Genomic DNA, 13532 nt, shown 5'->3' on the forward strand with positions numbered 1-13532 from the left:
GTTCCGAATGACAGCAATATCAGGAAGAAGGAACACGAGAAGCTGGAGAAATACCAAGGGCTCAGAGAAGAGCTCGAGAGGATGTGGAGGGTGAAGGTAACGGTGGTCCCCGTGGTAATCGGAGCACTAGGTGCGGTGACTCCCAAGCTAGGCGAGTGGCTCCAGCAGATCCCGGGAATAACATCGGAGATCTCTGTCCAGAAGAGCGCAGTCCTGGGAACAGCTAAGATACTGCGCAGGACCCTCAAGCTCCCAGGCCTCTGGTAGAGGACCCGAGCTTGAAGGATAAACCGCCCGCAGGGGCGTGCTGGGTGTTTTTATATATATATATATATATATATATATATATATATATATATATATATATATATATATATATATTTTTTTTTTTTTTTTTTTGCCTTTTTGTGAATTGTCTTCCTTATGAAAGAAAAAGGAAAAACTTTGGGAAATTTAAGGAAGAATAAACACCAAATCCAGCTATAAATGGGTGATTTTTCACAACCCTGCTCCAATTCTCAAAGAGAAAGACATAACAGCAAAGAAGTAAAATGACCATATAGTTAGAGTTAAAGTTCATGTTACATGTTCTGTGTACTACACTTAGCATATGACTTTGCTGTTAAATGTAATTCAGTTTAATGCCAGTCTACTGACTGATGTTAATATTGCTTTTCGTCTGTTATGCTGCTGCATTTTCCTTTCTTTGTGTTCTTTCCTTTCAATCTGCCTTTTTATACTATACTAATCAGTTTTTGTGTGTTTTTTATACTACTAAGCGTTCTGTCCTTCTGTAAATCCAGTGACCTGCCTCTCGATCTCACCTCATCTCCTTCTGTCTACCAGGACCTCCTTCAGCTCCCCGGAACGTAATCTCTTCCATCAATGAGACTTCTGTTATCCTGGAATGGAGCTGGCCTGAGGACACTGGAGGGCGCAGGGATATCACCTTCACTGTCCTTTGCAAACGTTGCCGTGCTGTTGCTGCTAATGGCAGCAGCAGTGGGACCCAGCGCTGTGAACCTTGCCGGAGCAATGTTCGCTTCCTGCCAAGAGCCATGGGACTGCACAACACCACAGTGACGGTTGGCGACTTGTTAGCCCACACTAACTACACATTTGAGATTGAAGCACAGAACGGTGTGTCATCGCTGGCACCAAAGATGAGACAGTACGCTGCCGTCACCATCACCACCAACCAAGCAGGTGAGATGTCATGATGTATGGGTGGCTAGCTAAAGATATGAGCTGAGACGATTGACTATACACAATAACAGCAATACTTTTGAACCATTTTGGATATTGATTGAAAGTTGTCTGCGTATAATCAATAAAAAAGATAGATCACTGATGTAAAAAACATAGGCCCATTCTCCAACAACAAAGAAAAAATAGCCTCTGGCAGATCTTAGGTTAAGCAGGTTGGTCATCTCATGCAGGTTGCAAGATTTTGCTTATCTCTATTTTTAGCTGGTCTGAGGACTGGGAACTATGGAGTGGCTGATTCATGCATGAAGAAAAGTGCATTTAATACAAGTGTATTATATGTGTAATAACAAGTACTGTGTGTAAATAAAAAAAATAGCTACCATGTTGATAACATACACAAGCTTCTCCTCCTCCTCCCCCTGTGCTTCTGAATATTCTCATAAAATAATACCCTAGCCTATGGTTTATATACCTCAAACATATGTACTACAACCATCAACCCTGGACATTTACAAGGCGATCCCAGGCCGCTATTCTCTTGTTTAACGACCAGGATCGAATGTCCTCCTCCTTTTCCAAAATATAACTCCTCCTTTTAACATACTCTCTTAACGTGAGGATGGGCTCCTAAAACTCCCATCAATCTTTTTATACAAATATGTCTCCACACATCCAGTTCTTACAAGAAAAAGACGGCAAAGGAAAGCAGTGCCGTGAAATTCCAAGGGTAAAATAAATCTAGCTGCAGCAGAAAGTGCCAAACCTCAGAAATCCATGACTCTAGCAAGGAATGTGCAAAGGTCCCAGTCTAGTTCATCAGCTTATTTTCTTCTTTTTGCCATTCCTTCAGTGTTCCCCTACACATTTTGCCTTTGTGTTTGGAAGCTCAGCATTTTTTTCTCAAGCAGTGTGGTTCCCTACATCCCCCCCACCGCCCTACCGACCTCCTTTACTTCTACCTGTCATGTCCCAAACCAACCCCACACCCAGTTTTTCTGTGTTCCTCTATTTTTCTGTATGGCTCTTCTTCTAAACCTTGAAGGTTGATTTAGCACCTGGAAGGGTGTTTTTTTTTTTTTTTTACAGACCAGACAGATGCGAATTTCTCTCATAAGCTGTCATACAGCAAGGTCAGACTCCATCACATCGATGATGATAGGCAGATGGCAAGAGCAATGAATTTAAACAGAGTCAGAGTAGAGATGCCTTCAAGCAAAATGCAATGAAACCTTTAGTACTTCAAGTCTTTTGCTTGTTTTAAAAGTTACATGCAAATGTCGAGTCTTGGTGCCTCTGCTTTATGAATGAAAGAGACGCTTTCTCTCACAGGTTACAGGGTGTACTGATTATTCTTAGTATCAGTATCAGTAATGTAGTCCCCTTGGAATTCACATGCCTGTAAATCAGGAAAGCTGTGTGGAGAAAAATGAAAATCAAGTAATGTAAAATGTTAAATATTATAATAACAGATCCAAAATTGTAAAAACAGCCTCACACCTGTGGGTACGCTAAACGGGAAATACCATGAGGGTTGGATTGTATTGGATAACTGATTCAGATCTTGCTACTTGCAGCAGTCTTTGTGAAATGTCGTGTTGGGCTGACTTGGTGACAGGCTGATTTTCTTGTGATAGAAAACATGCATGTACTACAGCATGTAGTTTAAGGTTCAGAGAGTTCCAAGAGGGAGACTCAAAAGAGGCACTGCATAGAGTAAACAGTGTACTTATGGAAACTAGACACACAAATACAAATGCAGGAGCTTTGATATATATAAACCACATACCATATAAAGAGTCTGCTGTGTGTGTGCCTTTTAAGTGACAAAATAGGGATAAGCGTTAAATGTAGATTTTAAGTGTCTTTCTGGGTGCTCGTATGTTTAAGTGCACATGCATCAAAAGTTCAGATTAAAGCAAAATTAAAAATATACAAATTTGGACAAAAAAATAAAAAAATAAGCACATTTTTAGTAAGCATTATATTGTAAGTATGTGGTTAGTTAGTAGGATTATCTCTGCAATCTGAATATATATTAGATTTGAAGAGGGCTTATCAACACTAAGAGATCTGTGTGTGCACAGAATATCAAAATCCATCTTAGTGTCTAAGTGATAATCAGATGAAATGAAACTCATCTTTACTTACCATTTATCAGTGTGCTCACATAGATGCAAGCAGATTTACACACCGAGAAGGACAACATACACACCTCAGTACTACACCCTCTGTCCCGGCTATTCACACTTACAATCCCCTCTCTCTTTAACAAATATCTCAGCCTGCAGCTGCACACTCTCCATCAGCCCTCAGAGTTTACAAGGATTAAGTATGTCAGTGCACTTGCCCCACCCGTCTATATGCTTTCCCTCGAATAAACACACATACTTACACACCAGCACACACGTATAGATGCCAAAGCTGTTAAAAGCTGGATTAAGTGTTTCCCTGGAAGGAGCAGTGTGTCCTGGTTGTGCTGTCAAGGTGCTGTCAGACAGTTCTCCTCCTCTCGCCTCCTTTGCCCTCCACTTATTTCATAACTATGCTAAGAACAGAGTAACTGTGATTCAGATGCAGAGTAATATCTAGTTGCATATCTCTAGTGATATGATAATATGGTTGGTGATGATAGCTGTTAAACAATGAGAAAGTAAAGGCAAAGTTGTATATTTTCTCTCATTTGGGCAATGATTTTTGCCATTGAATAGCATCTTGTTTAATTTAGTTTCCAATAATAATTACTTCTAACTGTGTGCCAGTGTTGTAGAGGTCACTGTTTCAACATCTGCAGCATGGCCCTCAAATTACGAGTGAATGACAAAGAAGGACAGTTTTTAACACCAGTACAGGCCTGGTATACTGTATCAGTTATGCCTCAGACAAAAAACAGAGTGACAGCAAATTAAGTGCTTAGCAGTAGACATGCCGAGGAAGATAGAAAGGGAAGCAAGGCAAAGGAAACAGAGGAGTAGAGGAACTTGAAGCTGCCTCTAAGCAACCCAGACACAGTAAATCATTACCACCATAAACCACAGAGCCAATAAAAAGCACAGCCTCACCCCACTATCAGAAGCAGAGGGAGAGGAGAAGAGGAGGAGCAGGGGGTATAGAAACAGATTCTCCCCATCTGGATTCATTACAGGAGAAAAAATAACTTCCCGCGGAAATACACACGAGTAAATGTACACACACACTCAGACGCATTCTGCAGCCATATAATCACAATCAAGAAAGGCTTGAACATTTCAAAGACAAACATGTTTTTTCCTGTGGTCTAATAAAATTAAAAGTCGATGCCTCAGATGCCGAGCTGGCCCTGGAGCTGCCTGGCAATTAGAGAGCAGTAAAAAAGGGAAATGAGAAAGGGAGTGAGGAGAGAGACACAGAACGAGAGAGGGGTGCGAGTCTTGATAGAAGGAGAGATGTGCTGAATTACTAGATTGGGACCATGTGAACTCCCTGAGGCAAAGCGGTGCATGGGCAAAGGATTGGCGAGGAAGATTGGCGAGAGAGAAAGCGACTAACCAAAATGGATGAGGACAGCAGAGAGGAAATTGTTTATAGTGTTTTAAATATAAGTGATGGAGGACAAACTACTATACTCTGATCAGAAATAGCAGAAATTATCGTGCTTTTGCTTGTTTTTGGTACACATGTAAATCTTACTGGTCCTAATCTTTACTTAAAACGACAAATATCGATACACATTTTGATAAATTTAAAACCAGTAGAAAATTCCGATATGTTGATCCAGTGCAGTTTCTTGTACATTACTTCACACGGTCTTGTTCCACTCACAACCCTGGGCCTTTGCTTTAGAATGCCACCCCACCAAGCAGCAAACTGAATTAGGCTAACAGGAACTATAGACAATTGCCAGGATTCAACACTGTGGACTGAACTTCCACTGAACCTTACACTAACGGAACTCATTCTCTGACTGTCAATGTCTCCTGCCCAGCTCCCTCTCCAGTAGCAGTGATCAAAAAGGAGAAGACAACTCGAAGCAGTGTCTCCCTGTCCTGGCAGGAGCCAGAAAGACCCAACGGTATCATCCTTGACTATGAGATCAAATACTACGAAAAGGTTGGTTCAGTGCATATCACTGTTAAAGTTTTCCTTGTGTGCATTTGCATCATAAAATGTGCCTCTCTAAGAGAAAAAATATCTAACCCTAACTCATTTGGGGGAGTACACCTAAGATGGGAAGATTGTAAGCATTCTCTAAACGTCTGGTAAGAATGATGCTAAATTCAGAAGATAAACGCACATGGCATAGTAATTCGTGAGCCGCTTGTGAATAGATTCTAGTATTTTATTATTTCAATCCAGCTGTGTCTCCAATTTAGGCATCAAAGAGAAATAAATACCCTGAAAACTGGTCACTTGAATTTCCTGAAAATATTTCTCACCAGGGGAATAGACTGAAAAGGTTTACTTACATTTCCACCTTTTTAGGTCCATGTAGTATATCCATCAGTCTTTCTCTAACATTTGGAAGCACATCCTGGACTTATTCTCTGGCCTAGTAGACTGAATTTCTGTGAAAATAATAAAATTTAACTCAACTCTAACCCTTCTAGTCTTTGTAAATGTTATTCGAACTAATGCGAGTTGTAGTTTTGGGTTTTCAGGTACAATTTAAGTTAATATAAATTAAAATGAAATGAAAATGTAGTTGTCGTTATGTTGTGCATAATGTTTTATTTTTACAATAAAAGAAATCTCTTCATCAGAAGACCTCCCTTTCCACCATGTTTTCTTTTTCATGTGACAATTTTTACATTCTTCCTTTCTTTTTGCTTCTCTTCTCTTTCTATCTATCCTTCCATCTCTCATGCTGCCCTCCTCTCTAGTCCACTCCTTAATGGAGACAAGTTTTATGGCAGACAGTAAATGCATCTGTGGGGTCCCTCATTCTTCTGTGAGGGAAATTAGTGCAGAACGAATTACACTGGCTTTCAGCACCAATGCTGGGCTATGGCTGACATTTGATGGTGAAATTAGCCGTGGATGCAAGTTTAATCACTCTGGCAGATTCAGTGTGTGTGTCTGTGTGTTTGTGTGTGTATATGTGTGTGTGTGTGCCCCAAATCAGTTTGCTTGAATGCCAACAGTGGCCCCTAATCTCTTGATTAGTAGGCTGACAGAAGCTGTTTCCTCTCTAAACTCTGGTCTCTGCTCAGCCATCCCTACCTAAGATGTTAAAACAAGGCCGGAAAACAGTGAGAGGAAAAGTTAATGAGTGATGCTGGGTCAGAGCTCACTGCAGGTCTTATTCTCAGCTGTGGTTTTCCAATTGCACACACATGCTCACTTATCACCAATGCACGCTCGTTCAAAAAGGACAGGAAAAATATGAGGGTGGAGCTAAAGTAAAGCATTTTGTAATAAAGCCTTCTGGGTATTTTGCTTGGTAACCGCATTATCTTTCAGGAAGTGCTGGAGACACAAACACGCATACCCACAAAGCAAGTTCCCATAGGATTCTCCTCACTAGACATACATACCCAGGGATTTTAAACCCCTGACAAAAGGCTCTTCCACGCAGAAGAGCAAACTTGGAGAATCATGGTAGATCCCAAGACGAATGCCAGACAGAGGCCTCTTCTTGTTGTAGGCACAGGGACACTGAGGGCAACTAGCATGCCAAGGATAAAGGCCACAGAAGGAGAAACACTGGAACACGAATTCCCCACACCAAGACCACACCATGACTCACTTATGAGACAGAAAGAGGCTTTTAGAGACACATGCACAGACACACAGATATAATTGCACATAGACATAAACAGGATGGTGAAACAGAACACAAAAACAGACTAAGATTAAAGAGATTAAAAGAGAGAGCTTTTACCAAGGAAGTGATGTTCAGGTTTACATCAACAGCCAGACTTTTTTTTCTTTTTTTTGCTGTGGTTTCCTGTCTGGATTTAAACAAGTTTAAAACAGACATTTGCAGTGAGAAGAATTCAGTAATCCAGTAGAAATTTACCAGCGACTCCAGCCTAGCATCTGTCACTGTAGAAACTGCAGTCATATCAAAAAATGCCGAGCATATAGTGCATAGAGTAATGGATCCTCAGTGGACCAACATTTTTTGGAGGGGGGTTAACCCACTGAAACCAGAAAGGAAAGTTATAAAATTACAGCCTTGTTGTTTTTGTTGGGTGATAAAATCAAATACTGTTTTATATAAACACTTCATAGTTTAATTTTGGACCATAACATATTTCACTGGTAAAATTTAAAAACAGGAGTTCTCTACTGGGATGTTAATGTGAGGCAAAACAAAAATGTTATTTGTCACAAGTCATTTCATCTCATATTGTGGGCTACCGCTCTAAATCCTGTGATTATTGGCCTTCCTAATGCACCAAATTGCAACGTATTTTCTGTTAACTGATAAAAATGTGTATTTTCCAGACATCTGTGTAAACTTAATAGACCACGTTACTTCAAGATAAAACCACGTGAAGCTAAGGCACTAAGTATAGTGTTAGCGGCTTGATTAAAAATAATCATATTCCTTTGATATCCAGTATTCAACAGATGTGAAATTTTATATATAACATAAGTGAAAAAAAGCACTGGATACAAAAAAGTGTTTTATTGCAGAATGGCAGGAATAATAATAAAAAGAGAGATACTTTTTTTAATCCCAAAAGTTGAGGTTAGCAGCAGCCAAAACCTAACAAAAACAAACCAAATAAAACCCAGAGCTGTAAAAAACATCGCAAATATTGTGTCAACATAGAACTGTTCTGAAAAGTAAAAAAAAAAAAAAAACATTAAAGAGAGGCCTCAATAAATCACTATACATTGAGGAGCTTAAATCTAAAATGAATACTACCTGGGAAGGGTTATACCAGACAAACAAGCCAACTCATTATAATTAAATGAACCACAGCTAACCAGTTTTCTACCTCTGGCTTTGCTCACTTTGCTCTCGCTAGCACACTTGTAAAACTGATGGGTCAGAATGTCTGAATTGCAGGGGCTGCACATTTTATGTCCCATATTTGGGGATGGGGAGGTTTTGTAATAATCTTGGGAATTTCCAACTAGAAGGCTTCCCAGAAGAAGAGAGGTGTTTCATCTTTTGGAAATCCCATGGTAGCTCCATGCTCTCCGTGTCCGTTAAACAAGCTAAAGGGCAGACCGATAAGACAGTTCCTAGTGCACTTTGTGGAAATCAAATTTGTGCGAATACACTTTGCTAATTATTTTTGCGTGTTTTATCACTATAATCTAAAGAGCCGAGAGCCGAGAGAGAACTCCAGATAAAATTAATTTAGGCTGTTTATTTAGTCTTAGACAAAAGTGATTTTTACTAAAACAATTCACAAGACTTCTGCTGTACATCACCCATCTTAGGATCTGTATGTTTTTTTGCCTCTGTGTCTTGTGTGTGTGTGTTTAAGCTATAATTTACTGCAGCTTTGTTTATGTTATCAAAGCACAATTCAGCACTGAGACCATATTAAATCCTTACAGCGTTCTGGTGTTCAACACACAAAAAAGTACATGGAGGCTCATGCACAGAACAGAAAGTACACATGCACACCCACACATACACACACATCTATCTATCTATCTATCTATCTATCTATCTATCTATCTATCTATCTATATATATATATATATATATATATATATATATATATATATATATATATATATATATATATATATATATATATACACACACACACACACAAAGATACTTGTGCCACACCTGTGTATGATTTTCAGGGGATGACATGCTGTCCTGAACAATGACAAGCTGTAAGAGATTTATAGCTGTGATGAAGGGTTGTTCCAGTGCAGGTCTGGTGTATCAGTTACTGCCTCACACACATGCCCGTTTTAAAAAGCTTTGTGCACCATAAAACTCTGATCTAGTCCATTAATAAGCATTAAGTTTCTTTGGGGGACTGAATTTTTACATGCCAGGGTCTTTGAAAAAAGAGAATATGACAGTGTCAGGAATTTTATAACATTGGCTACATTGCAAAACATGTAGCTCATTTTTAGGATTGCTGAAGTCATCCCTAATAGGTTGTCATTAATATTAACAAGTGGCCTTGTGCGGTTTTCCTCTTAATCCAAAGTTTGTTTTATACCAGAACTGGGTCAGCAATAATGTGCCTGCAGTCCTCTGTGGGCATGGACAAATCTAGCAAATTTTACTCAGGACAGTTGAAGGCTATAAAATACAGAACTGTGTGCATGTGTATTCTATTATACAATGAGATCTTGTTTTGTACCTCTGTAAGATGTACTCAGTGTTAATTAATTTCATAGAGTGCTACTTTCCACCATCCCACTTTTTCTCTGCCCTCTCTTTTCTTTCAGTTTGTTTTTTTTTTCTCTCTTTTTTCTTTTCCTTCCACATCTGGAAACAATGTGTTGAATACAGACCTGGTGTGTAAATCCTCTTGTTGTTTTATCAGTGGAGATCAGTAGGAGAGAAGTCATAAAACGTAAGGGGAAAATTTATCAGATTTGCAAGAATGCTATCAAACTGTCTGGGATGTTTACGCATTTGCATCAGTACAAAAAGAGAGATACATGATTATACTATGGAAAACTTTATGTATATATATATATATATATATATATATATATATATATACAATGTGTGTACATATATATATATATATACAATGTGTGTACACATATATATATATATATATATATATATATATATATATATATATATATATATATATATGTACACACATTGTATTCATTATTAGTTTACACTACTGCGTCTATAAATTACATAGTACTAAATCAGTATGTTAAATAAATATTTAATTCCTCAAAACGATTTGATTTCTCATCTGTCATCCTGTTTCTTTTTTCTCTTTTTTCTACAGGAGGAGCAGGAGACCAGCTACACAATCCTCCGTGCTCGAGGTTGTAATGTGACCCTGAATGGTTTGAAGCCCAACACTGCCTACTTACTTCAAATCAGAGCCCGTACCGCAGCAGGATATGGAGCCAGCAGCCCCACTTTCCAGTTCGAGACCAGCCCTGACTGTAAGCTCAGTAGAGATTAAAATGAAATTAAATTATATGATAGTCCATTAGCCTTTTACATACAATTTTTTATTTTGAATTGTGGGGTTATGAAACCTCTCTGGCAGGATGTGTGCATGTTAATTTTTTTTGTTGGAAGACCTTATGTCCAGTTGTGTAGCAGCTGTTTCAAACATGTTCGCTGACAAGAACAATTTTCTTTCCTTTCTTGCTGTTGGTGAAATTTAGATATTCATGCAGTAACTTTGGCAGAATTTCAGAAGTGAATTCAACCATCACATTTTTTATTGCAGCAAACATGCAAGTGCTTTGGGGAAAATGTGAAAATACTGCCCAAGATTTTTTCTTTACTTTGTGTCTGTTACACGCCTAAGTTGTTTCATTTAGCTGTTACTGTTCCATGGGATAAAAGCTGTGAAAGCACATTATTGTTTATATCAATTTTGCTGCCAAATATGTGTAAGTGTCTCTAGAGTGAGCTGAATCACCTTTACCTGCTCTTGTGGGAACTAAATACAATATCTTATTGAATCAAAGGTATATTTATTCTTGATGTGCATGCAGTACGTTGGAATAGGACTAGCAGGTAATTGAAGTTTGTATTGTGATGTGCTGTAATGTTAACAAAACAAAGTTAGCACTGCTTATTACTTGTTTCTTTCTGTCTTTCAGCAGCCTTCTCTATCTCAAGTGAAAGCAGCCAGGTTGTTTTGATTGCCATTTCTTCTGCCGTAGCCATCATCCTGCTCACTGTGCTTCTCTACGTCCTGATTAGCAGGTCTGTCCACCAATCACTTGCCTGGATTCTCGCCTTGAGCATTGTCTCCTTTAGTCACACCATCTGTACTCTCTCCTTTCAGTTGATTCTGTGTGCACTTTTCCAAAATGTACTTTCAAAAGCTTAGAAGAAACAAGTTAAATGATGTGCCATAAAAGAGGGCAAATTAAAAAACACCAGTTAATAACCAAAGGAACTTTTACCGCTGTGGTTTACAAGGTGTTTTAACCTTGTTGATGATTCCTTGTAATTGTAATGCTATCATTATTCATTAAATATTTGAGAACGTGTTCTAAATTTGTTCAAAGAAGTTCTTTTTAGAACAGCTTCGTCAGCTTTCTCAGGAAGTACACATTCTGATAGCCTGTATGGTCCTTTAAAGTCCAGATCTATACACACTTCAGCTGAAGTTGCTCTTGGCTTAGTTGCCACTCAATCAAAAAACATGAGCATCTTCAATAAATGGAATCTTTTCAGTGCGTTCATGCACAACACGGGCGTTTGAATGCCAATGTGAGCGCGGCTGAAGTTGGTGGTCAGCAGGTTTCAGGAAAGAGTATAAATCCACATCACATTATAAGACTTACTGATACTCTTTTGGGTTATAAGAGCCAGAAGTATATACACACAGACATAAGTATGCACACATGGATCTTGGTAGCGTTTGGGCTGGGCTTGTGGGCGAATTTTTATTGAAGATGTGGCACTACTTCTGGTCTTTCTCTGTTTGCATTGGCAGGTTTTGTTGCCGGAGCAAATCCAAACATCCTGATGAAAAAAGACTGCATTTTGGCAATGGACACTGTAAGTACTGGACTTTGTTTATCTGAGAATTGGCTCTGTCTCTCCTTGCCGTACTTTACTAGTCACTGAATACAGATAGAACTAGCTAGTTACATAAAAGATAATTTGAGGGATGTTATTCGAATATGCATGTCCTTCTGAGAACCTTTTGACCAATAGCGGTTGTTTTAGAGTAGATATGTCAAAGCTTGAAGTGGATTTCCCCTTTAAGTTTAGATATATCTTTGTTTTTTCATACGAGAAGACAATAATCAAACAAGACCATGTTATGACCATGTTTTTGGCCCATTTAGAAACAAGTACTTGAGGGTTCATTTAAAAGGAGAACAAAATAACACCGTTTTCCAAACCAGCCAAGTGAAGTGGCTAAATCTGCGCTTTAGTTTCTACTTTCCAAATAAAAAAGTTTCTTGATATTACTTCTACTATTAGAGTCAGTACTAAATAAATAGTAATTTAATTTTCTTTTCATGCTACTTCCTCATCCCTTTATTCCTTGTTTCTTCTCTCTTTCTGTCTTTACGAGATGTTATTTATTTGAAATAGTCCTACCTTTAAATTTGACCTAGGCTTCTAGAATTCCTCAGGGTACTGCCCACTGCTTCATGAGTAGTTTGGATGGGTCAAACCCAGAGCATAAATTTTAACACACAGGGACTACTAAAATACAGCTGTGTTACATATCTTCCCTTTGTTTTCAAGTTTATCATAAAATAAAACATATCTCTGAAACATAGTGTTTCTTAAACTTGATGTGTTATGAAGGGTATAATTCCTCTTTTTGTTATTGTTCCTCCATCAAATCTCAATAAGAGAGACTCTCTGGGGAAAGAGAAAAGAGGGAATTGTAAAAAAAACTCTTTCCATTAAAACAGCTAAAAGTGTCTTCATATCCATTTGATAAGTGACTGTTGCTTTAATGCATAATATATTAAGTGAGAAAATCTCAGCCCTGCCTGCTCCTTGAGGGAAATTCTTCACTAAAATTCAATCATTGAAATACTCAGGACTATATCGTCTTCATGGTTTTGGTTTCATTGTGCAGGGTTAGTTGGATCTTTTGCCACCCTGTGTGTTTCCTAGACTCCTCTGAAAGTGCAATATTACTGTAAGCTGTGCTATTTTGGAGTTTTTAACTAGTTGGTAACCAATGCAACTTTCCTGTGCTGCTGCAGTGCGTCTGCCAGGGATCAGAACCTATGTGGACCCCCACACATATGAGGACCCGAGCCAGGCTGTGCACGAATTTGCCAAGGAACTGGATGCCTCCTGCATTGCCATAGATAAAGTGGTGGGAGCAGGTGAGAATAGGCAAAGGAAAGTGTATGGCCAGATGCTGCTGCTTGTATAGATTCCATATAGGTTTGGCAACTTTGCAAAAAATTCATGTCATTTCTAATATTTTCAAAACAATAATCAAAATGAGCTTGGTGGGATACATAAAAAAAGGGAAATCAAAAAAGACTTTTCCCACTTTCGTATCAGTTACTTCCTTTTACTTTTGCACTCTTTCATGCTCTATTTAAATGACAAAGACAAACCAAGTGCACAACCACTTTAAGGAAAATGGAGTATATACAGAGCTCCTATACATCTATATTTTCATAGCAGTGAGCTAGTTATCTATGCGTCATGCTGCACAGCCGGGAATGAGAAAGCATTCTGTGCCCCAGCTTGATGTCTCTTCTTTCCA

General features: G+C 38.6%; 1 protein-coding gene across 3 annotated transcripts in view; it reads left to right on the forward strand.

Annotated features, from left to right (window-relative positions):
• epha3 (eph receptor A3) overlaps positions 1-13532 on the forward strand; it is a 96597-nt gene that overhangs the window by 57409 nt on the left and 25656 nt on the right. For 2 of the 3 annotated variants that reach the window (XM_085434329.1, XM_085434331.1), the window contains exons 5-10: positions 847-1206; positions 5171-5295; positions 10095-10257; positions 10930-11035; positions 11775-11839; positions 13015-13140. In XM_085434329.1, coding sequence (XP_085290455.1) covers positions 847-1206; positions 5171-5295; positions 10095-10257; positions 10930-11035; positions 11775-11839; positions 13015-13140 — 945 coding nt within the window. The remainder of the gene's footprint in view (positions 1-846; positions 1207-5170; positions 5296-10094; positions 10258-10929; positions 11036-11774; positions 11840-13014; positions 13141-13532) is intronic. The other variant, XM_085434330.1, reaches the window with a different exon arrangement.

The sequence above is a fragment of the Copadichromis virginalis genome, linkage group LG16 (assembly GCF_057382275.1).
Source record: "Copadichromis virginalis isolate Kocher_CV1m ecotype Utaka linkage group LG16, C_Virginalis_male_GT1.1, whole genome shotgun sequence".
Taxonomy (NCBI): domain Eukaryota; kingdom Metazoa; phylum Chordata; class Actinopteri; order Cichliformes; family Cichlidae; genus Copadichromis; species Copadichromis virginalis.